Below are 26,938 nucleotides of genomic sequence, written 5' to 3' on the forward strand. Positions count from 1 at the left end.
CCATCTGGGTCTCTTGGACTCCCTGGAGTGAGGTCTGTAGGCTTGCACTGGGCGAGGCTCGGGTCGCCGTTTGTGGGGGTGCGGAGCCCAGCTCTCCCTCCCTTCGGTTTGAGTGCCGACAGACCTCCGATGGAAGGAGTCTTTATGTGCAGCTAACTTCTCCCGTTTGTCAAAATAACAGTCACACAAAGCACACCTGTGTACATGCATGCGTTCATGCCGGCGGAGGGCGCGTGGCTTGTCGGTAGAGAAGTCGCAATGCTTGCAATTGAGTGCCATGTTGGATGGTGCCTAACAGTGATTAACCTGGGCTTATATATATAATCGAATAATTTAGATTGTGACGTGGGCCAACGATTACCAGCGCTCAAAATGCTCGCTAGGATGAGAACAGGCTTGATTACGCCTGCTACATGGATTATAAGGCAACCGCTTTCCTTGACTCCCAAGCAGAAAATTGCCCTAAAAGTAGAGAACGAAAATTTGTTGATTGTTTGTTGTATTACTAACTCTTTTTCTATATTAAGGCATTACAAAATGTTGCCAAATTTTTATGTCTTATATTTACTTGTAAATAGCATTTGTTCTGGTAAAAATTTGCTGCCTTTTTGACCTAGAAATTTCAACTGTCTGTATCCACCAATGATATGCTGTGTTTGGATCTGCTAGCTTATATAAACAGTTGCTTTTGCATTTGAAGAGCAGTGTAGATTTGGCCAGCTTGGTGTGACATACTACAACATTGTAATAAAATTATTCAAGTACAGCACATCTTCTTTTATATCTTAGACAGCTTGGCTTAATAGTGGCGCTGGTATATACATAGTCTGCTTTCGGCTATAGTATATAGAGTCTGTATTATCGGCTCTTGTTGGAGTTGCACTGGTATATATACAGTCTGCTATCAGCTGTACTATATAGAGTCTGTATTATCAGCTCTTTTCTGGATGTGCACAGGTATATACATAGTCTGTTATCGGCTATAGTATATAGAGTCTGTATTATCGGCTCTTGTTGGAGTTGCGCTGGTATATACATAGTCTGCTTTCGGCTATAGTATATAGAGTCTGTATTATCGGCTCTTGTTGGAGTTGCGCTGGTATATATAGTCTGCTATCGGCTGTACTATATAGAGTCTGTATTATCGGCTCTTTTCTGGATGTGCGCTGGTATATACATAGTCTGTTGTCGGCTATAGTATATAGAGTCTGTATTATCGGCTTTTGTTGGAGTTGCGCTAGTATATACATAGTCTGCTTTCGGCTATAGTATATATACAGTCTGCTATCGGCTGTACTATATAGAGTCTGTATTATCGGCTTTTTCTGGATGTGCGCTGGTATATACTTAGTCTGTTATCGGCTATAGTATATAGAGTCAGATTTACCGGCTCTTGTTAGGGGTTGCGTTGTAATATCCACAGTCTGCTATCGGCTGTGTGATAGCGAGTCTGTATCGGCGGCTTTTACGCTGGTAGTGCCAGTAATATAGTTAAACTGACGGGGGCTACGCTACCACATTCAAGCCTCAGCTCATACTAGGCCTGGTTCGGGGGTTGCCCTGATTTTACTTCACATTAAAGGAAATCTGTTTTTGGGTGCGTCATTTGAAGAACGCTGAGCTTGCAGGCTGGGATGCCATGATTACATAACATTGCTTTCGTTGACGCTTTGGTAATGGTAAGTTCAGTTATTTTGGTAGTTGGTAGATTTATTGCTTCTACATCCTTTTGGCAGTTTCTGCAAGTGGTGTTGATGTAGTTTCTATGATTGATTTATCCAATTTAAAAGTTTCTAATTTTCTTTTGACGTTTTAAATCTTTTGATGTCTCTTAGGCGTCTTGCTGTTTGTATGTATCATATGCTTATCTTGTGGTCTGGCTGCACTCCCTGTTGGTATCTTGATTTTGGAATATCTCCGTACAACACAGTCAGTCAATTTTACGTGATGAAAATCTTTTTCTGAATTTGTTCGAACCAAGGAGTCAAATCGAACAAGTTTTACTCTTTGGTTCGATCACTAGCCCATAGCCACACTTAATCCCTGATATTCCTATGTAGGATTCTTACCACTTTAAAGTGACTAAGTTATCAGATTAAACACTAATGACCGCTACCAAAATAGAACCTAGTTTTAGTTGCCAAACCTTTATGCTACACCTTGAGTTAACCTCATCAATAAAACCAGCTAATGCTCAAATCAGTAGATTTGAGCTAATGCTCGAATGTATTGGCAAAAGATATCAAAATTGGATGTCGCTTGCTAATACAATACAAAAAATATAAGTCGTAGTATAATATACCGAGTCAACAACAAAAGGAAAAAGATAAAATTAAAGTTATGGAATACGGATTATAATTTTCTTAACTAACCCCCGCATGAGTTTTCAAATGAAAATCTTATCCCCCGTTTTCTTGTTCACAAACCGATTATTTTCTTTGGGCTTGTTGGTCACTAGAATGCTTGTTGAAGAGATCTTTTTGCGATGTCATTGGCCCTGAAACGAGAGGGACTTCCGGACATGTTTCAAGGTAACCATCTTGCTTTTCAATTGTGCACATGTATAATGGTTTCCTTTTCATAACAATAGTATCGTCAATAGGACAATCCAACATTTGATTTGCTGATGAAAACATGTTGATTTTGGTCTAAAACATCAGATATTTTTTATTTAAACTAATTCTCACCATATTTTGGCCCAAGAAATCTACTAGCCAAGATGTGCAATCAATATACGTACAGTCATATTTTGACATACGAGCCTAATGCAAGTAAACCTTTAAAGGTTGACTTGCAACAAAATTCACATTACAGTTATTTGATATGAAAAGATTCACCATGTCTTATTCTGTTGTGTTGTAGGTGCCAAATATGTGGGAATGTGATTACAAGCTCTTAAAAGCTAAAAAACGAACAGTTAATTGCAGCCACACGAGACCGCCATAGTTTGGATTCTCTTTCCAAAACGGGGCTCAAATGTGACGTAGTTGTGGGAGATGGTTTCTGTTTACACTTTCATGCAACCTTATTCGTCGAATTATTTTCACCAATATACTTTACGCATTCAATAAAACCATGTCTATTGTTCTTATGCGTCTGTTTTATCGTCATTGTAATGCTGTCACTACTCACTTTTAGCAGTGATATCTTATAACTTACCGTAAAAATTCGTTTATTTTTCTAGCTTTACCTCGAAGGACTACATATCATTGTCTAATAATCATTACGAGCCTGTTGGTCATTTGTGATAATCGAAAAGTGCTGCAGAAGTTATTTGTGAAGTATTGGGTCACCTGATCAGATTACGACTTGCCGATTAGACCAAACCGAAACAAAACTGTAAAGTAGCGAGCATCTATATTTGATATGGGGTCTTCGGTAAAGCCCGAAGTGTTTGTCATAAACCAGTGTTACGATAAGTTTTATATTGAGCTTTTTATTGGCCTTTTTATTCTCGTGAGAACATCACATGACAATAAATAAATTTCATGACTACGTCAGAGAAATAAAGAGATTCCAATCTACTCCGGCTTTTCGTTTTTGAGCTTGTAAGAGCTTGTAATCACATTTCCACATATTCGGCACCTACAACACAACAGAGTAAGACATGGTGAATCTTTTGATACCAAATACAGTAATACTTCAACTTACGAGTGCTCCAACGTACGAGAAACTTGAGATACGAGCCAGCTTTTAAGCAAATTTTAGCACTAACATACGAGCCATAATTGAGATACAAGCACGTGAGTCAGTTGCCAAGTATGCCGGAGGTGTTTTATGAGAACAGCATCACTCTGTATTTTTCAACTGCTCAGGTTATACTTTTGTACCGTGTTTTTATGTACGCGATTTTCAGTGCAGAATTATGTGAATTAAAAGTACTCTGCGTTGACCGGAAGTTTGCCAGTAAAATGAAAGATAATGCAAAGAAAAAGCCAATAATAACAGTTGACATTAAACGGAAAATTATTGAAAAATATGCAAAATGTGTATGCGTGACTGAGCTAGCTCAGTAATATGACAGAAATACATCTACAATTATCAAACCGAAGGATTATATTCCGGGCATTTAGTTCGCAAAAGGACTGGCCATAGTTTCTAAACGGCGCAGCGATTTTCACGACCGCTGATGGAGAGACTGCTCAGGCATTGGATAAACAATTGGCCGGTGACAGCGTAACTGAAACGATGTTATATGAAAAGGCCGGTGCTATCTAGCAAAACTATAAAATAGACATTCGGACAAGTTGGCTAATGGTCGCGCATTAACCTTTTGTGACGACACCTGCGTTCGTCCTAATCGCAACGGGTCGAAAGGGCGACAAAGGCAAACGTCTTTAGATAGGATCATCTTAAAACGGCTGGCTAGTCGTGAAAGCGAAACAAAGGAAAAATTAGCTAACCAGCGAGAAACTTCAAACCACGAATGCCGAAGAAATTTTAATTACGTTAAGTTGAAAATGAAAGTTTGCTTTTAGGTTTGCTTCTACGTTTGTCTTTTAAGACGTTGATAAAATCAAAATTTATCAAAGTCAACCGTTGTAATGAAGGATAACTTATATCTCCCTTTTTGGCAAATGCTAGCGTTAGCTGCTATTGTATGTGTTTAATTTTACATTTTAATTAATCACATTTCCTGGCATTATTTTTTAATTGTTGCTTTTTGAAAGCATTCGGTAAATTAGGACAATAACCAACATGTTCTTTCGGTTACAATATCTTGTTTTGAGTGTTTGATTTGCATTTTTTAGAGTATGGAAACCAATCAATATATATTTGATGGTTTTATATATAAATAAATTGCACCAACATGCGAGTAAATTAACATATGAGCTCAGTCTCGGAACGCATTAAGCTCGTAAGTCGAAGTATGACTGTAACTGTTATGTGAATTTTGTTGCAAGTTAACCTTTAAGAATAAGAAAATGATATAATAATTTACACTCTCTAGACTAAGTTATAAGAATATAAAAGTAATGTCTGAGACTTAAAAAATAGTCTCCCACTTGTTCTCTAAAAGTTGACTCTTTCGCTTGTTCCACTGACACGTCTGTCTGTGAAAAAGCTGTATTGAAGAGTGAATATGTGTCTTTTTATATTAGTTAAAAGTTAGCCTTGGTGCCCAGAAGTGAAATTATACATTTTAGCTCTTCAATTCTTAGTCTTGTTGTGGATGTTGCTGGGCACATCCTGTTGATTTTTCTGTCAGCGGAAGATTCATAATTTTTGATTTTTAATTTTAATCTCTGGTCTGGTGTAAATTAGTACCAGATGCATATTTTCGATAGGTTGTTATCGTCTGGGTGATGTCACCGACCGAGGGTGCGGCTAGGCATATATCTTTAATTGCACTCTTAGGAGTTTAATCGGAGTTCTAATTACTAGCTCTTAGTGATTATTTGGCATCTTCCTATGTAACATTCTATAATGTTTTAGTAGTGGAATGGGTGGGTAGTCTTAAAAGATGGCATGTGATGGTGATAATCCCAAAGATCGGATTTGTAAAGGGTTAGGGTGATGCATTGCATGTCGTAACCCTGGGAATCTGTTATGTAAGCTGCACAGTGACGTAACTTGTTATTTTCTTTAGGTCTGTACATGTCTGATATCAGATATAACACAGTACATGATAAAAATATAAAGTATTAGAAAGTAACAAATACCCATTTGTTGTTAAAATCTGCAATAAAATGTAACATCACTATGTACAGTAATTTATGGAGCTTTTACCTTCTAGACAAACGTTGTAGATAACGGGAAATTTGAGAGCAAGGCATTCTGTGTACTAAACTTTTGTGATCTTGCGTACTAGAAACTTTGAATTTAACGTCAATGAATTTAGACCAAACATCAAAACCAAACACACACTTGAAGCTAAGTTTTAATTACCTAAGACCTTTATTTGAACACACTAAACTTACCGTAGGACCTCTATTTGAACACACTAAACTTACCGTAGGACCTCTATTTGAACGCCATAGATAGCACTCTATTTTTCAATTCTTTCACTATAGCGGAGGTCAAATGGAGGTGGCATTCAAATAGAAGCTGGTGTTGTATTTTTCAAATAGCTCATAAGAATTTTGGGAAGCTAAATTTAACCCTGTTGTGTTGGTAAGTAATCGAACTGGGTTATTCTACCAATTACAGTGCACCCTTGGTATATTATGTTGATCTGTTTCAGGGTTGGCATCGTATAGTGAAAAAATCGAATGTAGGGTTATAGAGACCATTGCAATTATACAATGCAACATTTTATAAAAATGTACATTTTGAAAAATAATAACAAAATAGTATATTAACTTTAGTAATTATAGTTACCTACAATAACTGTATTGTATTCAGGGTATTTAGTGGTTATGATCTGCAATAAATTGCAGCATTATAATATGTGTACCAAATGCAGTATGTACGGTAAGGAGTTCTTACTTTTAAGCTGTACGTACGTGTAACATAAATTCCTAATTCACTTTTGAGCTAAGTTGTAGTATGTATTTTTAATTATTTTACTGAATTTCAACTTTTTATCACTCATCAGTTTCTGTCTTCGCTTTCATTATAACTTTTAGCGTGTCTGGTCTAAACCTTTTTCAACCTAAGTCAACAAGGAAGGTCGAGCGATGCAGTTCTCGAAAGCGGCCTCTTGCACACTTGACCATTTATTGGCCATCAAAAAGAAAAATGAAATGTTATTTACAGCACATGCACATACCTTATTTACCACACAATCCGTACATACCTTTGGTGAAACGTAAATTGAGCTGGTACGTGTAGCGAGTAAAGCAGAGAGAAGGCAAAAATGTATCAATGCTAATTATGTTACTGTACATTTTAAAATAAGTTTAACACTTGATGAAATGGTAGTTTTTTTTAGCAACTAAAAGATGTTGTCTGATCTTGTTGAAGGGATTGCAACTCCAATTTTCCCACTGGTTTTAAAAGGGAAAGTTTACCAGTTTTGGGTACTGAAAAGCAACAGTGGTCAGGAAGACGCAGTTTTCCTGCTGGTGCAGAGTCTGCTTAGTGAAAACAAGCTACCTTTGTGCAATGTAGAAGATAGCTTACTTGATCAATTATTGAGGATGATGCTTGTTGGTGCACTGTAAATGCTGGTGCAATACAGACAATTGCTAGCTAGCTAACGCTTGTAAAAAGATCCAGAGAAGATTTTGCTGTAGTTTGTCTTGTATGAAATGTGCACAATAATCAATGTAACCATACATATAGGAATTTATATGTATTTATACTCTAGAGGAAGGGTTTTAGCAAGTTCAAGAAGGTAATGTTGATGCATCAACTATCTTGAGTAGCTAGTTATATGTGAGTTACATACATACGATGATTTGCATTTACGTTGTAGAAAACAAGCCCCTCTGCATAAACATGATTAAACATGAAATTAAATAAAACATGATTAAACATGAAAAAAGAAACATAAAATGAAATGAAAAAACATGACACGCAAAGATGACAAATAATGATATACATTATACATGCATCGTACAATATTGTTTTATGTACCAGTCTACATCAGTAAATTAAACACTTAAAATTAAAAACTTTTAAAAATCTTAAAGCACATCAATTATATCAGTACTTTTATCATATATTTCAGTACATCAGTCTTGGCTTTCAAATGGGCCTATATTCAATACACAAAGAATAATAGAACTATGAAAAACAAGGTGTCAAAAGTATGTCCTGGAATAAAAAAAACTTGGTTCTGGTTCCGACTTCCGACATTGATGTCATAATTATCATTTAGCCTTAGGGCGTCGATCCCTTTCGCTGCCATTGAGGCTGCGCTTTTCTGTGACACTCGGTGCTCTTAAACCCAGAGAGCGCTAATAATAAATTAGGATTCTAGATAATCAACAATGCCCGGGGATCGTGCTAACGCTCGACCAATACAAACACATGTTCTGGGTTAATAGATTTCGGGTGATCGTTATAGTTTGCTGTTTTCATCCTTTCGTTCATTTTAAACATTTATAGTAATTATTATCACATCGTTTTATATATATGATTCTAAATGCTTTCTAAATATGATTATGCTTCAATAAACATACTGTCGTTGATAAAGGTAATAAAATCACATCGTTTAAATTGTAACCTGCAGTTGCGTGGCCCTAAGATTGTAATATGTAAATTACACTCTCGCGAGATCGCGCAATGCTTGAAATTAATTAGCCTTAGTCGTGCCCCTCAACATCACAATAAAAAGAGAGAGCAGCGCATAATATCATCGAGAAAATTTAGTATGGTGCTTGGAATCTGAGCTATTTATCATAGAAATAATCTGTACATGGAGAGTTAATGACACTAATTCCTTTGTCATCGTCATTGGTTCTCTGGAGTTGTCCTAACTCTCCTGCCATTAGCGTCCTTATCGTAGTTGATAAATAAGTGGTAAGAGTACACAATACTGAATATGAAAATTCTGACGTCATAATTTCCGAGCCTATACCATTGAAAATTTCTGTGGTGGAGCTCTGGGAGAAGTCCTATAAACACTAACCAATGTCTGTCTTACCTGTCAAACAATGGCTCATTTGAAAGCCAAGATATTGAAGAACCTGAATAAGCTGAAACAGTACTGATATAATTGTTGTGCTTTAATCTAATAGCACTCCTTCAGGTGCGTTTTCATCTCAAGCTTTTCTGTTAGATTCACTGTTATCATCTGTGCTTTTCGACACTTCTTTTGAAAAAAATCTATCCAGTGAAGTATGTTCCTAATGACTCCTCAAACGTTCTATAAAATAGCTCATGCGCCTTTCATTAATATTGTCGATAACACGGCCTGTGAGAACCTTTTCTGGATGTTTATTTTCAATGTACCTAATAGGTTTTCACGCCAACTTATAGCTTCCTTGATTTCTGCCAATGTAGGTTTTTCTCTCTTCTAAATCCTTGCCACCACTAAATTATTGCTTCTCTTGAATGCTGATACCGAGTATAGCCTCCAACACCTTCAAGTCGTTAGTCGTAAGCTCTTCCCAGTGCTTACTTTCATGTATTTCTTGTTTTTAATAATAGTTGCAATTGTTGATTGGTTGCGGCCATAATTATTTTCAATATTAAAAATACGATCGCTTTTTTCGTATTTATTCATGATCTCCAAATTTGTTGTCATGGAATTCACTTTTTTCCTGCATCTTGTAACGTTTGTATCAGTCTCCGACTCCATAGCTAACGAATTAAATATAGATACCTGTAGTTATATATGTATGCTGAATAAATGTTTATAAATGGTAAATGTGAGTTTAACGCTAAAAATGAATATTTGCTTTCGCTTATGTAATTTTCAAAAAAGATTTCATCTTTTGCAAACATTGTGAAAAAATTTTCAGCGAACAGCACATCGGCGTCTTTGTTATTTCGATGTACATAATAAGCACACCGACTGCCAATTTTAAACTCGAGCAAAAATTTTCATGAATTCGTATGGTAAAATAAAATTTGTATGATGGCGTGAAAACCTCACCATGGTCAACTTCATACGGTGAAAAAGTGGTATATCAAGCTTATCGTATACTGAGGGTGCGCTGTACTCCATGACATGTTGAGAATGGCTCAGTTTTTACTGAATGCAGATGGGCTGCTCTAAGTAGTTATTGCTAATAGCTCTGTAAGATCTTGGCTTGATTATTAACTGTTTTAATCAATTTATCCTTTAGATTAAATTATGTAACTAATTATGTAACTAATATCGTACAGTTGACCTTTCCAGATGCTGCAATTAAAAACTTTATGAAATCCCTAAGGTAAAGAATGCCAGGGTTTTCCCATAACCCTATGTTTATGTTAAGAACAAGAAACATATATAATAGTTATAACTTTAAAATAGATTATAAGAATTGAAAGTAAATGTCGGAGACTTACATTGTGACATACAGGTAATCCCTGCTAGAGACTTGAAATATATATGCTCTTTAGTTTCCTCGGTAATCGACTCTTTGGCTCACTCTGCTGTCTGCCAAGATGAAGCTGTTTTGAAAGAGTGAAGATTATGAGTGAATATTCATCCTTTTATATTGATTCAGGCATAGCATAGCTTTAATGTCCAGGAGTGAAACTACATGTTTCAGGTCTTTGATTGTGGTTCTTGTATTTTGGGGGTTTCTGGCTACTTCTTGTTGTTTTCTGTCTGCGGAGATTTCAACATGTGTAATCTCTAATCATAATCCCAGGTCTGGTGTCAAAGGTACCAAATGCAGACCTTGATATCGCATGGCGCAAGTTGTCATAGTCCGGGCTATAACTAAATTATTGGGTGATTATCTGATATTTTCTTTCATCATGTTTGCAATGTTTTAATAGTACAATGGGTGGGGTAAATCTGGAAGTTTGCGGTAAAGTCTTTGTATCTGTACAGTACATGGCTGATATCAGAAATAACAACCATTTTACAGACGGAGTGAATGTCGCCTATATTTTTCATTCTCCTTCTGGCACAGTGACATTAACCCTTTTGTATGCAAAAATCTGCTAACTTACCTCCAGTTTGTCAAAGATTTCTAACTAAATATAGAAAACATCTATCGCTTGGTATCTATCGCTTTCAATTAACCTGTAACAACGATATAGCCTGCTGCCCTGCTTTGCAATTTGTTTGAGCTTCAAATTTTTATTTCGTTCTAAATTTGAAGGCATATTTTCATTTTATAGCTATATTTAACAATGTTGCATAAAAGCTCATTGCACTAATTGATAAGTTTCGCTTCACAGCCAAAACTGGCTTTTTATGTGCAATAGAAGAAGAGTTATGAGTATCGATTCCTTGTAAGACGAGTTAAGGAACTCAGGGATGCTATTAAATAAATAGTGTGTTATAAATCTACAAATTTATAAGTTATATAATGATAATCAACCAAATGCTACAAATATATATTCAAGAACAAGTGACACAAACAAACCATACTTATAATACATGCAGAAACCAAAATAACATTTTTGAAACCAAAATATTTGCAACGTTTTCTCAGCCAGTTACGTTCTGATTGTTGCTTTCATATAGAATCATTTCATTTTCTTTTGGCTGTTCAATACCTTCCGCAATGTCTTCTGACCTCAATTGGTTTTCTGCACGGCTGAACTAGCGTACAAACAGTTTGTTAGCAGAGCAATACTTTTACGTATTGCATTTTGCTTAAATAATGATAAACTTTTAGCCAGATGGGCGCTAAACACAACTTTTAGCCTAAAAATAGTCGTTCATATACTGTCATAAATGCATACGGTTTTCCCTATCTATTGAAGTGTCAAGACTGCATTAAACAAGGAACTACTATTATTTTGATACAGTTGTGGTAATTATTTCCGTGGTGTTTCTTTGAAAGTTTGAACGAAAAAACCTAAGCTTTGGAGTTGGTAAATAGACTTGAAAACGAACAGAAACAACGAAAGAATCAATTATTATTGATGTAACTGAGTCATTATTAGTACGGTTTTGTGGATACTTCTCTTCTGATAACTTGATATTATGAGTTCCTCAAAAATAGAGAATTTTAAAGGTGGTGGTCAAATACAGGTTTTACGATACTCTAATTTTGTCAACTTTTTTGAGTATCTGTTTCAGGTTAGCTGTGTTTTGCCTTGCGTTCATTATGACTTTTAGCTAATCTTTAAAAAAAATTTCAAACTAACTCGAAGAGAAAGACCGAGCTATGCTGTTCTCGAAAGCGGCCTCTCGCATACTCCGCCATATAGTGGTCATATAGTTTCCTTCGACAATCTGGTGTTATAACTTTTACCCTCTGGTTGATAGCGAGCCGATCTGGTGTTATAACTCTTACCCTCTGGATGATAGCGAGCCAATCTGGTGTTATAACTCTTACCCTCTGGTTGATAGCAAGCCAATCTGGTGTTATAACTCTTACCCCCTGGTTGATAGCGAGCCAATCTGGTGTTATAACTCTTACCTTCTGGTTGATAGCGAGCCAACCTGGTGTTATAACTCTTACCCTCTGGTTGATAGCGAGCCAATCTGGTGTTATAACTCTTACCTTCTGGTTGATAGCGAGCCAATCTGGTGTTATAACTCTTACCCCCTGATTGATAGCGGAGCCAATCTGGTGTTATAACTCTTACCCTCTGGTTGATAGCGAGCCAATCTGGTGTTATAACTCTTACCCTCTGGTTGATAGCAAGCCAATCTGGTGTTATAACTCTTACCCCCTGGTTGATAGCGGAGCCAATCTGGTGTTATAACTCTTACCCTCTGGTTGATAGCAAGCCAATCTGGTGTTATAACTTTTACCCCCTGGTTGATAGCGAGCCAATCTGGTGTTATAACTTTTACCCTCTGGTTGATAGCGAGCCAATCTGGTGTTATAACTCTTACCTTCTGGTTGATAGCGAGCCAATCTGGTGTTATAACTTTTACCCTCTGGTTGATAGCAAGCCAATCTGGTGTTATAACTCTTACCCCCTGGTTGATAGCGAGCCAATCTGGTGTTATAACTCTTACCCCCTGGTTGATAGCGAGCCAATCTGGTGTTATAACTCTTACCCTCTGGTTGATAGCGAGCCAATCTGGTGTTATAACTCTTACCCCCTGGTTGATAGCAAGCCAATCTGGTGTTATAACTCTTACCCTCTGGTTGATAGCGAGCCAATCTGGTGTTATAACTCTTACCCTCTGGTTGATAGCGAGCCAATCTGGTGTTATAACTCTCACCCTCTGGTTGATAGCGAGCCAATCTGGTGTTATAACTCTCACCCTCTGGTTGATAGCGAGCCAATCTGGTGTTATAACTCTTACCCTCTGGTTGATAGCGAGCCAATCTGGTGTTATAACTCAATGTGCCAATTGACCTAATGCAAAATTTTAAAGGGCACCAATTATCAAAATGCATCAAATGACAGATCCTAACCTAAAAGATTCGAATATGCCAATTAGTGTATTTATATATTGAATGTGAAATTATCGTGTGAATCAAGCTGAATACAGAACGACGAGTCCTCATTGGAAATCACTTTTGAATGAACTGAAGGTAAAAAAGAAAAATTCTAGTTGACTTTTGCTATTTTAGAACTTAAATGTTAAAAAGGCTGCATTTTGATTTTTATTAACCCAAAAAGCTTTATTTTGACTTGAAAAAACCCATTTTTTACTATAAAATTATCAGAAAATTGTCAAATTAAGTTTTTAAGCAGTAATCAGAGCTGGAGAAAAAGTTTGAAATTTTAGCATTGGGTTGGTTAGCATTGGGTTGTTTAGCATTGGGTTGGTTAGCATTGGGTTGGTTAGCATTGAGTTGCCCCCATCATCAATAATTATGCAAATTAATTTGACATTAATATTTGAGATATTTTCTTGATATACGTATTAATACAAATACGTATTAATACAGATACATATTAATACAGATACATATTAATACAGATATGTATTAATACATATACGTATTAATACAGATAAATATTAATACAAATACATATTAAAACAGATACATATTAATACAGATACATAATAATACAGATACATATTAATACAGATACATATTAATACAGATACGTATTAATACATATACGTATTAATACAGATAAATTTTAATACAGATACATATTAATACAGATACATAATAATACAGATACATATTAATACAGATACATATTAATACAGATACATATTAATACAGATACATATTAATACAGATACAAATTAATACAGATACGTATTAATACAGATACGTAATAATACAGATACGTATTAATACAGATACGTATTAATACAGATACGTATTAATACAGATGAATATTAGTACAGATACATATTAATACAGATACATATTAATACAGATACATATTAATACAGATACATTTTAATACAGATACATAATAATACAGATACATATTAATACAGATACATATTAATAGTTAGCCAAGTTATATAATTCTGTAGTTAGCCAAGCACATCAAAAAAATCATTCTTAAAACATATTAGTAGTAGTCCTAAAAATGCTCACGTGAAGCTATAACAGCGAGAAGATGAAGAGGAGTGAATTATTATAGCCGCAGAGGATTTTCGTCATTATCGGACATGAAAAGCTCACGTGAAGCTATAACAGCGAGAAGATGAAAAGGAGTGAATAATTATTATAGCCGCAGAGGATTTTCGTCATTATCGAACATGAAAAGCATCTGCAGCTTGTCCAGTCACATTCTGGAGTTTAATCAATGGCGATTCTTTTTGTTATGGTTCACATTGGTAAAGCATATCTTGATGAAAAAACATATAGGATATGTATTTTTTAGGACATCCGCCAAGCATTGCCATTCCACTTCATGGTCAGACTTCCTTCAGCGAGTAGAAAATACAATGATTTTAAAGAAACGGCTTGTACTGCTTCTCACCTCTACACCGCATATCAGGAAATGTGTCGGAACTTCACAAATGGTATGTTGGTTTAAAGCATCTATATATTTCTCAAAGTTTGTGTATTTGTTTGTCATTGTATATGTCCATCTACAGCTATTGAAAGCTTGGAATAAAGAAATCCATACCGCCGAAGATTTGATCTCGGACTCTCCCGTTCACCAGTTCGGCGCCTTGGTAACTATGGCTCACGAGCTTGATAGAATCACCAGACGATATATATGTTGCTATATGGGAGCAAATATGTTACTGCTTTCCGTCACAACATAATGTCAAGTAGAGGGGTAGCTTTATTAGTAAGCTTACTCAAATTATCCTTTGGCAATGTGCCAGGCTAATAGCAAGTGGCTGGCAACTCTCATTACCTGTCATTGTTTATAAGCTGATTTTTAATATCTGGGCAACGCCGGGTAGCACAGCTAGTTTGCATATATAATTGAGCGTGTAAGGTTTTGATTTACGAATACTTATCAATCAAAACAGTAGCCTATAATTATAGATGACCTCAAAGCCAACAGATCAAATCAGGTAATGTAATCAGATATAAATTGCACGTTGCTCTTGTTTGTTTGCATTTTTCTTTAATAGATTAACCATGTCTGATGTATCACATCCGTGTCTAGCTCTATACAAGCAAACCTCTACATATAAAGTTAAATCTTTGTAGGTTAAAACCATTATGTTAGATCAAATATTCCCATAAGAATGAATCATAATTTATTTACATGTAATTCGTTTCACTGTTCAAAAACTGCAGATAATGGTACATAGCAATCAAAAAATGTGTTATGGAGGGATGTAAAGAAATTATTTTATTTTTATAGAGCCTCTTTAGTCTTTCTAAAAAATGTGATGCTTCGAGAACAATGAACTTTGGTGTAAAGTAATATTTTTGCTGGAATGTTGAAAGATTTGTAGGTTACGTGATCTCAAGTAAAGGTTTGACTGTTACAATATTCAGCATGGCTGCCGATTATTTGTGAAGTTTCATTAGATGCGATATTAAGGCTGCTATCCTGTTTCTGGCTACTTTATTTACTCTGGCAGTTAGAGCTCAGTGCCAGATAGATAAGTATCTGGGGTCAGTCAGAGCTCAGTACCAGATAGATAAGTATCTGGGGTCAGTCAGAGCTCAGTGCCAGATAGATAAGTATCTGGGGTCAGTCAGAGCTCAGTGCCAGATAGATAAGTATCTGGGGTCAGTCAGAGCTCAGTGCCAGATAGATAAGTATCTGCGGTCAGTCAGAGCTCAGTGCCAGGTAGATAAGTATTTGGGTCAGACCTGACATCACGGCACACAGATGGTACGACCACGGCATCTTCCTCTGCTTTGATGATTGTTAGATCCAGCACCCTGTCACTCACCCTGTTACTCACCCTGCAACTCACCCTGTCGCTCACCCTCCAACTTACCCTGCCACTCACCCTCCAACTCGCCCTGCCAATCACCTTCCAACTCACCCTGCCACTCACCCTCCAACTCACCGTTTAACTCACTCTGCCACTCACCCTCCAACTCACTCTGCCACTCACCCTCCAACTCGCCCTGCCACTCACCCTCCAACTCACCCTTTAACTCACCCTGCCACTCACCCTCCAACTCACCCTGCAACTCACCCTGCCGCTCAGCCTGCAACTCACCCTGCCACTCACCCTGCAATTCAGCCTCCAACTCACCCTGTCATTCACCCTGCAACTCACCTTGCCACCCACTCTGCCACTCACCCTGCTACTCACTCTGCCACTCACCCTGTTACTCGCCCTGCCTCTCACCTTTCAACTCACTCTGCAACTCACCCTGCCACTCACCCTCCAACTCACTCTGCTACTCACCTTACCACTCAACCTGCAACTCACCCTGCCACTCACCCTGCAACTCACCCTGTTACTCGCCCTGCAACTCAACAGTCTGACAAGAAAAACATGTCTAAATTTATCACCTTCATGACAACTTCAGCAAGGTTGTGTTACTCTGTCAAACTTACTAAATACTATATAATATAGTATTATATAATACACCTGTTGAGTGTTAGGGGTATCATGCATGTATATAACTCAAACATGGTGCAAGCAAGTGTTTACTGTTAAAATTGAACTCGCAAAATATTTTGCAGATTTTACCAGAAAGTATCGATATTTTTCTTTCACTTGTGATTGTTTTTTATGTTTGGGGTAATCTGGTTGTCAGGATGTTTCAAGGTTAAAATCGATGAAACTTTATCGCGATTCAAATATTCAGGAGAAAAATGCCTCTGAAATGACGTCACTAGCTGTTATAGATTCGATAATTGATGTTGCCTATTGCGCTCAAGTTGAAGTGTTACGTGTCTCAATTTTGTTGGTCTCTGTGCAACTAGAGAGGTCGTCGCAATTGCATTTATTCTGAGCGTTTGAATCATAATCAAGTTTTGCCGATTTGAATTATAAAGTATCCTGGCAATCAGATCTTCTAAAACTTTCGCAAATGATAGAAAAATACTAATAAAGCTTACTAAAAATTGTGTGCAAGTTTTCCTTTAAAGAGTTACTCACATCAAGCTTTAAAAGAATATACCAAAAAGAATAGAAATTTTTTTATCATCTGAGATTTTGTTTGGTGTGTGAGGTAATCTGACAGCCAGAATGTTTCAAGATTGAAATTGACAAATCATGATCGCAATTAAAATGCTCGGAAAGTAGACTTCTCCAAAAATGACATCAATAGTCACACTTTTTGTTTGTCCCTCTTGTTATGAAATCGGCTATTGCATTCAAGTTGCAGTGTTACATGGGATTAAATTTGGGCTAGAGGATATATATGATAAGTGTTGGAAAGGCGTTTGTGAGCTTGGTGAAGCTACATTGTGGAATATTTTAGCGATAACAAACTCCTCCCTGGCTCTGCACTCAGTTGGATTCTAAACATAGAGGCAAGTACCCTAGATGCACTAAACCATAGAGGTAAGTACCCTAGGTGCGCTAAACCATAGAGGTAAGTACCCTTGGCACACTAAACCATAGATGCATGTACCCTAGGCGCAATAAACCATAGAGTTAAGTACCCTAGGCGCACTGAACCATAGAGGCAAGTACTCTAGGTGCACTAAACCATAGAGGTAAGTACTTTAGGTGCACTAAACCATAGAGGTAAGTACCCTAGGTGCACTAAACCGTAGAGGCAAGTACCCTAGGCGCACTAAACCATAGAGGCAAGTACCCTAGGCGCCCTAAACCATAGAGGTAAGTACCCTAGGTGCACTAAACCATAGAGGTAACTACCCTAGGCGCACTAAACCATAGAGGCAAGTACCCTAGGCGCACTAAAGCTTATGCCTGTTTTAAACTAAACTAAACCCTGTTTTAAAACTGTGTTAACACTTCGCACAATGCTTCAAACTTCGTGGGATACTTTGGGAGACGCTTTAATTAAATGTTCAACTACTTGCCAATTCGTTCTTAGCACTTTTTCACTTAGCACTTTGTTGCTTTTTTTCAAACCGCATGCTTTATATATCTGGCAATGCTACCATTGGAAATTGTTATTTTGCTTTTCCAAAAGTTGTAGTTGTCACACAATTACAACTTTTGGAAAATATGCCTCTTTTACTTGCTTCTATTATGAGTGCTTGTGAGTGCACTCACTCACAAGCACTCACACACATATTCATTTATTTATATATATCATATACAAATATAAATGGGTAAATATAAATAAAACGCGCGTGCGTGTGTGTGTGTGATTTTTTTGTTTAAGTGTATTAAGAATAAACAAATAAAGGATGTAATATACTTTTGTCCATCTATAACACAGGAACTACTCAGACAAGCACTAGACTTTGCAAGCAACTATGCAGACAAGACAACTGACCAAGATAAGCAAATAATTCTCCTTGCTAAAAACTCTATACTAGTACACAATGATAAAATTTGGATAAAAAAATCTTCTACCATCAAAACATTTGATGTAACCATGTGTAGCTTTGGCAGAACGGAAATATGCAAATTAGTTGGCACATATGTTATCACTACTACCCAGTCAGCTGTGAGAAAACATTGGACTATACGGAGACGATGGACTAGCCATCAGCACAGCTTGCTGACAGAAAATTGAAAGACTAAAGAAACTGATATGCAAAATATTTAACCAGCACAAATTAAAATTAACCATCGAAGCTAACAAAAAATCAGTAAACTTCCTCAAAGTAACCCTTAACTTAAACACAAACACCTACTCACCCTGTGCCAAACCTGGTAACACATTACTATACGTTCACGAGAACAGTAACCACTAACCACCCTCCCATTGTAATCAAAAATCTACCAAACAACATCAACTACACTATCCAGTAATGAGCATGAATTTAGCAAAGCAATTATTTGAAACTATGAATTCTATTAACTCTGAAGCATGATGCTTTGTTGCATTTTCATTAACCTTTATTTCCGGCTTTTTGTAAGGTTCAATTGCTAAATCGTGGTCAAGGCGATTTTTCACGCGGACTATTGCTTCATCTTGAGTAGGAATGGCCTCTACATTCTCTCACCGTTCAATCAGCCAAGGACAGTCCGATATTCCATTTTTACATTTGTACCAGTGTCGAGGGGTACCAGTATTGTCATATTCAGAGTTTTTACAAATAGCTTCTGGTGAAACAGTATGCATTTATTATTAATTCAACATATTCACGGTTTTTATTTTGTTTTCTCAGTTCGTATTAATTGTATCATTACTAAATCATATTTTATTGTAATCGTAGCAAAACAGACTTAATTTAGCTATTACTTGCTAATTATTTCACACTTACATCTTAACCTTTTCATAGTCGTTTTATTTTTTTTTAATTTATTTCAACTACACAAAACACTTCACTCATAATATGTATTATGAAAGTTAGAATGGCAAATGTTGTTATATGTTAAAAACAAATCAATTTTCTGTCCGAAGACTTTTTTATTACGCGGGCAACGTAGGGTAGTACAGCCAGTCGATATATATGTATTTCTCAGAATATGTGGATCTGTCTGTCATGCTGGCTATAGCGCATTTGTTTTACTGATGCGGCCATGCGGTACGACGCCCCTGTTAGAAAATATTTTTCGTAAGGTTCAATTACTATAGCTGAGGTTAAGGCCAATTCTTTTCACGCGGACAATTATATTATTTTTAGTATGAATAGCCTCAACAATATTTTTCCGGTCAATCAGACAAAGACAGTCTGATGTCTCATTTTTAGATTTGTATCAGTATTGAGAGGTACCGGTATCGCCGTATTCAAAGTTTTATAGATAGGTTCTGCTGGACCAGTAATCCGTTTTTATACACACTTCTATGCAAAGAATTGCTATTAATAATTCAAAAATAGTTAAAAGTATATACATACATGTACTTAATCTTACTTAAGTATTTGTTTAGTAAATTAAATTCATTTAAGTTACTAATTTTTAATATGTAATGTATGTATATCAAATTTTGATGAATTTTACCATGGGTGTTTATACCACTCTATACGACATTTTTGCTATACGATACCAATCGCGGAACAGATTAAAATTGTACATACTGTATGTATATACTAGGCGAATGCCCAGGTAATCAAAATCTTTGCGCAAAAAATTAATTTTATCTAACCGCAGGGTAACAACAGTTACGATTCTAACTTTCAAACTTCATACCATGAGAAAAGTGTTTTGTGCAGTGCACATAAATTGAGGGAAAAACAAAACAACTAAAGGTTTACAAACTTTTTTAAATAACTAACTTCTAAATTTCCTATCATGAAAAGAGTGTTTTTTTAAATAAGTCAAGAAAAAAAATATAACAACTGCAAGCTGTTTAAATGTAAATGTGAAACAGATGAATAACATAAATGTTGAATTTAACTTAAATGAATTTAGCGTACTAAATACATACTTAAAGCTAAGTTTTAGTATGTATTTTACTAAAGTAAACTTTAACTTTGTCAGCGGCTAAAATTGTCTCACCTATCTGTTTTTGAGTTCATTTTTACTATAACGATTAACGCTGAGCTAAAATAGCGAGCAGCGTATTTCTAGTTCAGACGTTGTGGAAGGGATTTAGACGAGTAGCATATTGGTATTTTTGTCATAAAGGGTATACCAAGTGCAAAAGTTAATTTCGAAAAAAATCCTTGTTAATATCGTATGGCAGAAACCAAATTCGACCTAGTATGGCAAGGACGAAAAGGCATAGTGTTTCATAGGGTAAGGCAAAATAATCTTATATCAGGAGCATCATAACCCATGGGTGCACTGTATTGATTAATAATGTAGCGTGTGCATTCACGAAAAGGGTATACAGTATATGGTAAGATCGATGGGAGTAGTAAGAATGGCATAACTTTGTAGTTAGGTGCTCTTGTCTACAAACTTGCGAACATTTTCATGAGTTCAAATCCAGTACGAAGCTCAATTTTAATTTCTAGATTTAATCGCTTCAGCTGGACAAACAAACATCGACAGATGACAAACTATGAGATTTACATAATATAAAATAGATATAAGATATATACATCATATATACTGGAGGTGTTTCATACACCACCAGTATATATGTATATACTTTATGGTGACTAGTGGTGTATCATACACCAACAACTACCATAAAGTATATGCATACATACTGGTGGTGTACGATACACCACCAGTCACCATAAAGTATATATGTATGTACTTTATGGTAACTGGTGGTGTATGATACACCACCAGTATATATGTATATACTTTATGGTGGTTGTTGGTGTATCATACACCAACAACCACCATAAAGGTGCAGAAACACAAAACAGACTTTTCCTGGCTACAGAGATAAACATCAACCTGGACAAAAATATGTAACTTTAACCTTTTCTAACATTCTAGTTATTTATCACACTCTGCAGTTTTCATAGGGTAGAGTTCTGTTAGCAGTAGGCCTGACTACTTATCCTTAAAACATAATATATATTTATCAGATCTAATAATATATTATTACATAATTTATAATTGTTATATCATTACTAGATATATACATTATGCGATTATTAGATATATTGTATTTATTTAAAATAATCATGTTAGATATATGTAATTAGATCTTACCTTAGGAGGAGATTCATCTTCTTTGTTCTCTATGCGACATAAGATTAGATTTGTAATTCTGGAATTGAACTCGATACCCGCAAGCTCTGATCTCCCCACAATACCCCTCCCTCTTTTACTGTTTTATACTCAAATCATGTTAGGTAATGGGTGGAGACTTTTTGTTTTCTACAAGCTGTCTGCTCTTGTAATTTTGACTTCGGGAGTCAACTACACACCATAAAATCCAACTTTTTAACCTGTCTGGTCTCACATCTATTATGGAACTGTATAATCTAAATGTGCCCTGCACTTATATCCGTGTGTTTTGCTTCTATGATCATATCGCATATTTATATTCTATATAATGAACTTTCATCTTGTAATCTTAAAACCATCACATCGAAGAAATAGTATTGGCAGTAGTTGAAGTGTTTCATAAAAAGCAGCCTTTTGCTGGTGTAGATCCTCTGACATTCAGCTTGGGGGTTGACACTCTAGCACTTGCACCACTAGACTTCATTCTAAAATAAAAGAATAATCTACACTGTAATAAGTTATGTTCGGTGATGTTAACAGCTTATATATATACAGTGTATCTTGTTCATCTCTTTTCTCCCCTTAGCGGAATGGTATATTCTTATGAGCGTAACTCTACTGACACTCGACTCGGTCCCAATCAACAACTGTGCATACACCAACAATATGTCCACAACAAGGATGTTGTGGACATAGGTGCCAGTATCAAAAAGCTCTTCAGTAGCACATCTTAAAGCTCTCCCCACACAAAGCCACTCAGCAGAAAGCCACCCAACACGAGGCCACCCAGGACGAGGCCACCCAGCACGAGGCCACCCAGCACGAGGACACCCAGCACGAGGACACCCAGCACGAGGACACCCAGCACGAGGACACCCAGCACGAGGACACCCAGCACGAGGACACCCAGCACGAGGACACCCAGCACGAGGACACCCATCATGAGGCCACTCAGCATGAGGCTACTCAGCACGAGGCCACCCAGCACGACACCACCCAGAACGACGCCACCCAGCACGACGCCACCCAGCACGACGCCACTCAGCACGACGCCACCCAGCACGAGGCCACCCAGCATGAGGCCACCCAGCACGAGACCACCCAGCACGAGGCCTCCCAGCACGAGGCCTCCCAGCACGAGGTCTCCCAGCATCAGTCCAAGATATTCATGATGTCTCCTTTTGACCTCACTCCCATCTTCAACTGCAGATGAGATGAGGAGAAAAAGAACCAGGCGAAAGGAGAACTAAAACACACACAGCACGCACACACGCACGCACACACACACACACACATGTTCAGTCGTTTCTTTATTACTGCCTTTTACCTTGTTCCTTTTTTGTTTGATCGTCCTCATTTTCAACCACAGCCCTTTTATCTCAAAACTCTGGCTCAGAGAAAAAGGGCAACTAGTAACTGCCTTTCAACTTCTCTTCGACTCATTTTATGATCACCTAATCTATAAGGACTGTTTCTGTTAGCTACTTGGTTCTACTTCACAGTTAGACCTAATAGAGTAGATACATATGAAATTCAGGCAAACAAACAAGATATCAGATGAGTTTTAAAAATTGGTCGGCATGAAAGATAATGTAAGATAAATTGTTATATTTCTTATTAATTGCCTAATATACATGTATATGCTATGCTTAACATACATGCATATAATATGCTCAATATTGCTTATATTGCCCAAAGACTGGCTCTTAGGGCCACCGCAAATTTCAATGTACATCCTATTTATTTTCTGTTGTACTACTTGCAATAATAACTTTGTTTAATGGTTACTCCAGTTGTTTTAATACAGCGCAGGGTTACATCCTATCCTTATGAATGTGAGGATTATTCAGTAGCTAGATCTCACGCATAACAACACAGGATTTTCAACTGCCATCAACTTGGTAAATATCCCTCAGTGACTCAAGTTCTGGAATAAGCAAAGAAGGCAGGCCTAGTCCAGACTAAAACTTGACTAGTTAGGTCAGATCATAACCCACCACTAACAAGGGACCTAATCTGCTGTTTGGAGCATGGCTTGTGCAGTAACTAGGGCCGCCTGTTGTGGGTGTTCAGCAACTCAGAAATTAAATAATTAAACAGCCACCAAAATGTACACACCTTGGATAAACTCCTATAGGACTTTTTAATATTATGCCAGATCAATATAGTGTCGCGTACACAATCAAATACTTTTATTACTCATTTGTCTATAGAAGTACTCATACACCATAGACTCATAGACAATGGCATAGATATATAAACCTAGATTGGCCAATAATAGCTATTCCCATTGGTTGCCTTGTCAGACTTAAATAGCATGACGTTACGTCATTGTATTGTACCTAATGCTTGGCTGCAATGTTGTTTACAATGGAGCTAATGAGGAGAAGGTGACAAAATCACATTTATTTTCACATAAAAACCTTCTTGAATACATAATCCAGCAAGCCAAAACGATTCTGTGGTAATATCTGATAACCAACATAGATTAAAACTATAAAAGTTATGAAATGTTGCACACAAATCATGAGCCATCAGGGCTTTATTTGCCACCCCTACTCCTATCCCCCTTCTCTTTTTTCACCTTCCCTCTTCTCCCAAGAAGAAGGGGAAGGGAAAAAGAGAGAAGAGGGAAAGGATGGGGGGAAATAGCCCACCCACCCGTAGAGCCAGACCCTGGTTAGGCAAATAGACTAATATCATGCTGAACTAAACATGACTAAATATGATGAGTATGCGAGTATGTCTTAAGTCAAAAATGAGACAGAATGATTATTTTACAACTGGCTATGTATCTCGGTCACTAAAGCTGAAGTGTAATGATTGTATCACTAGCATTGTGGATGTTACCAACTATGATGTCACCCAAGCAACGAATTCCCTAATCACAATTAAGAATCGTGGTGGCTTGACTTTGTCTTTGCCTGTGGTGATTGAAGTTTGCAACCACAGTGAGAAAGCGATGAGAGTGTTGCTTAGTAGTGCTGGGTTGGTGACAAACTTTACCAGGCTAGCACTAATTGCCACCATGGAGAGGTTGCTGAGATTCAACATCATGCTATTGTTTAAGTGTGATCTTCATGCTAGTAGCCTAGCTCGTAAGATAGCAAAGAGATATATTTCGATTAAGGCACATTATGAAGCTAAGAATAGAGCTGGCACGGGTAGCTCAACTGGTCTTGACCCACCGGGTCAGAGGTGCCCGGGTCGGGCCACCCGACCCTCGGGTCTTCTTATACAAAGACACGGGTAGGTTTATGGCTAAATGAGAGCGATTGTATATCGCTTTTTAAGTGCGATTGAAATAGAGTCGAGTATAGTCCTAGCGCAAAAGGACCAGGCAAAATAAAACAAGGTGAGTTCAGACTATATTTTTACGCCTGCAACAATAATCTTTGGACTATAGGTTTCACAACATTTTTCGGCAAGAAATAATCAACATGTCAGTGGTCTGGGAGTTTATGAAGAAGCCGGTCAAGTCAGGGAAATACCAAGTTATTTGTACAATATGCGAAAGCAAGTTAAGTTACAAAGAAGGGTCCACCTCAATTATTATTGAGGCATTTACAACAAAGGCATCCTGAGAAACTTAAAAGCGTGTCTAAGAATCTTCAATCCAGCAAATTTATTTTAATTTTAGTTTCTTTCACTAATACCAGAAGTTTTAGGGAAGTGATGGATTTTTGCTTTCCACTATGCTGGGTTATCCATTTCTATATTTGCAAAGTATTTCTTAACTAATCTCTTCTTGTTGATTATAATAGCAGTTGAAAATAAAATCTGTAATAAAAACACTAGCCAAATCATGCCATTAATTTATCACCCATAGAATAGCATTGATCCATCAATGTCTAGCCATAAATTGTAAATTGCATCTATAAACCAAGCCACAAAATATAATGATTGGTGTGATAATGGGTTCTTTTATTTTAGGTTATTGATGTCACAACATTAGGCTGTAATAGAACTACCTCTTAACCTTAAATGAATAAAAAAATCGCGCATGCTGACCCGGTCCGACTCGATCTTGGCCCTCATTGCTGACCCTGAGTCTGGCCTGACCCTGCATTCCTTGGTCTCATTCCAGCTCTAGCTAGAAAGCTAGAAGTCTGATTCCACTTCCCTGATCAGATCAAAACTTCACAGGCTCATCATATTTAGTCATGTTTAGCTCAGCATATTTGTCTTTTACCTAGCCAGGGTCTGGCTCTTCGGGTGGGTGGGCTATTTGCCCCCCCCCCTCTCCTTTCCCTTTCTCTCTTTTTCCCTTCCCCTTTCTTCTTAGGAGAAGGGGAAAAGAGAGAAGGGGGATAGGAATGGGGGTGGCAAATAAAGCCCTGATGGCTCATGATTTGTGTGCAACGTTTCATAACTTTTACAGTTTTAACCTATGGTGGTTATCAGATATTATCACAGAATCGCTTTGGTTCACTGGATTATGTATTCAAGGTTTTTATGTGAAAATAAATGTGATTTTGTCACCTTCTCCTCATTAGCTCCATTGTAAACAACAGTGCAGTCAAGCATTTGGTACAATACAATGACGTAACGTCATGCTATTTAAGTCTTACAGGCTTTTTCCCTATTGGCCAATCTAGGTTTATGTATCTATGGACCATGGTCATTAGTCATCACCATTTAACTTTTTACATCTCACCTAACATTTATAGCCACAGGTTTGCCTTGTTCAGAATTACCGTTAATACGCATCTACTCATGTACATGAATAAGAGAGTACGTCCATATAAAAACCATTTGTTAACCCCATTAATATGTATTCTACATATGTCATTTGGATTTCATTTCAATCCCATTTCATTTTTGTCTGCATGTAAAGGCCTGTTCATGTAATACATTTACCCGGTTACGAATTTTCTTCTCCTTCTGCTGACACGAAACCAGAGAGAGAAAATGCATTATAGTATTTTCAAATGTTGCATTTATCGACAGCAGAATCTTTTTAATGATGAGACTGTCATATAAGCTTTGAGATTAGGCCCACTACATAGGCTTCTTTATTTTAATAGCTTCAAGACAACCAAAAGCCTGGTTCCCATATGCACCGCGAGCACCAGTGATAGCACCACAGGTTATCAGCAGTGAAATGTGAACATACGCGCCGAGTACCGCCGGTAGTCAACGCAACAGTTTAGCCCTGATCAAATTTTGCGAAAAACCGCAGGCAAAACCTTCCCGAAATGCACTGTACAGTTGAAGGTCAGCATTATCGAAACGGCATGGCGAGCGAACATTTTTATGCAATTATTAGCGATGCAGCTTTATGTGAACAGAAGCCGCTGAGCCTGGCATTGCAAGTATTTTGCTGCCCGAGAATACCGCCGGGGTCTCGCATTCGATATGGGAACCAGGCTTTACTCATCTCATAGGTATTGAGGGTGCCTTATGGGTGTTGAGGGTGCCGGTTGAACATTGGGGGTGCTTCATGAGTGTTGGGAGCAC

At 37.2% G+C, this 26,938-nt stretch overlaps 1 protein-coding gene across 1 annotated transcript; it reads left to right on the forward strand.

Moving 5' to 3' along the window:
* Positions 1 to 2,485: 2,485 nt before the first annotated feature.
* On the forward strand, positions 2,486 to 22,691 carry LOC137402546 (uncharacterized). The gene is made up of 5 exons (XM_068089047.1): positions 2,486 to 2,531; positions 15,431 to 15,642; positions 15,728 to 16,344; positions 17,241 to 17,323; positions 22,231 to 22,691. Exons 1-5 carry the CDS (start codon positions 2,486 to 2,488, stop codon positions 22,689 to 22,691), a joined length of 1,419 nt encoding a protein of 472 aa, XP_067945148.1.
* Positions 22,692 to 26,938: the final 4,247 nt, after the last annotated feature.

The sequence above is a fragment of the Watersipora subatra genome, chromosome 8, assembly GCF_963576615.1.
Source record: "Watersipora subatra chromosome 8, tzWatSuba1.1, whole genome shotgun sequence".
Taxonomy (NCBI): domain Eukaryota; kingdom Metazoa; phylum Bryozoa; class Gymnolaemata; order Cheilostomatida; family Watersiporidae; genus Watersipora; species Watersipora subatra.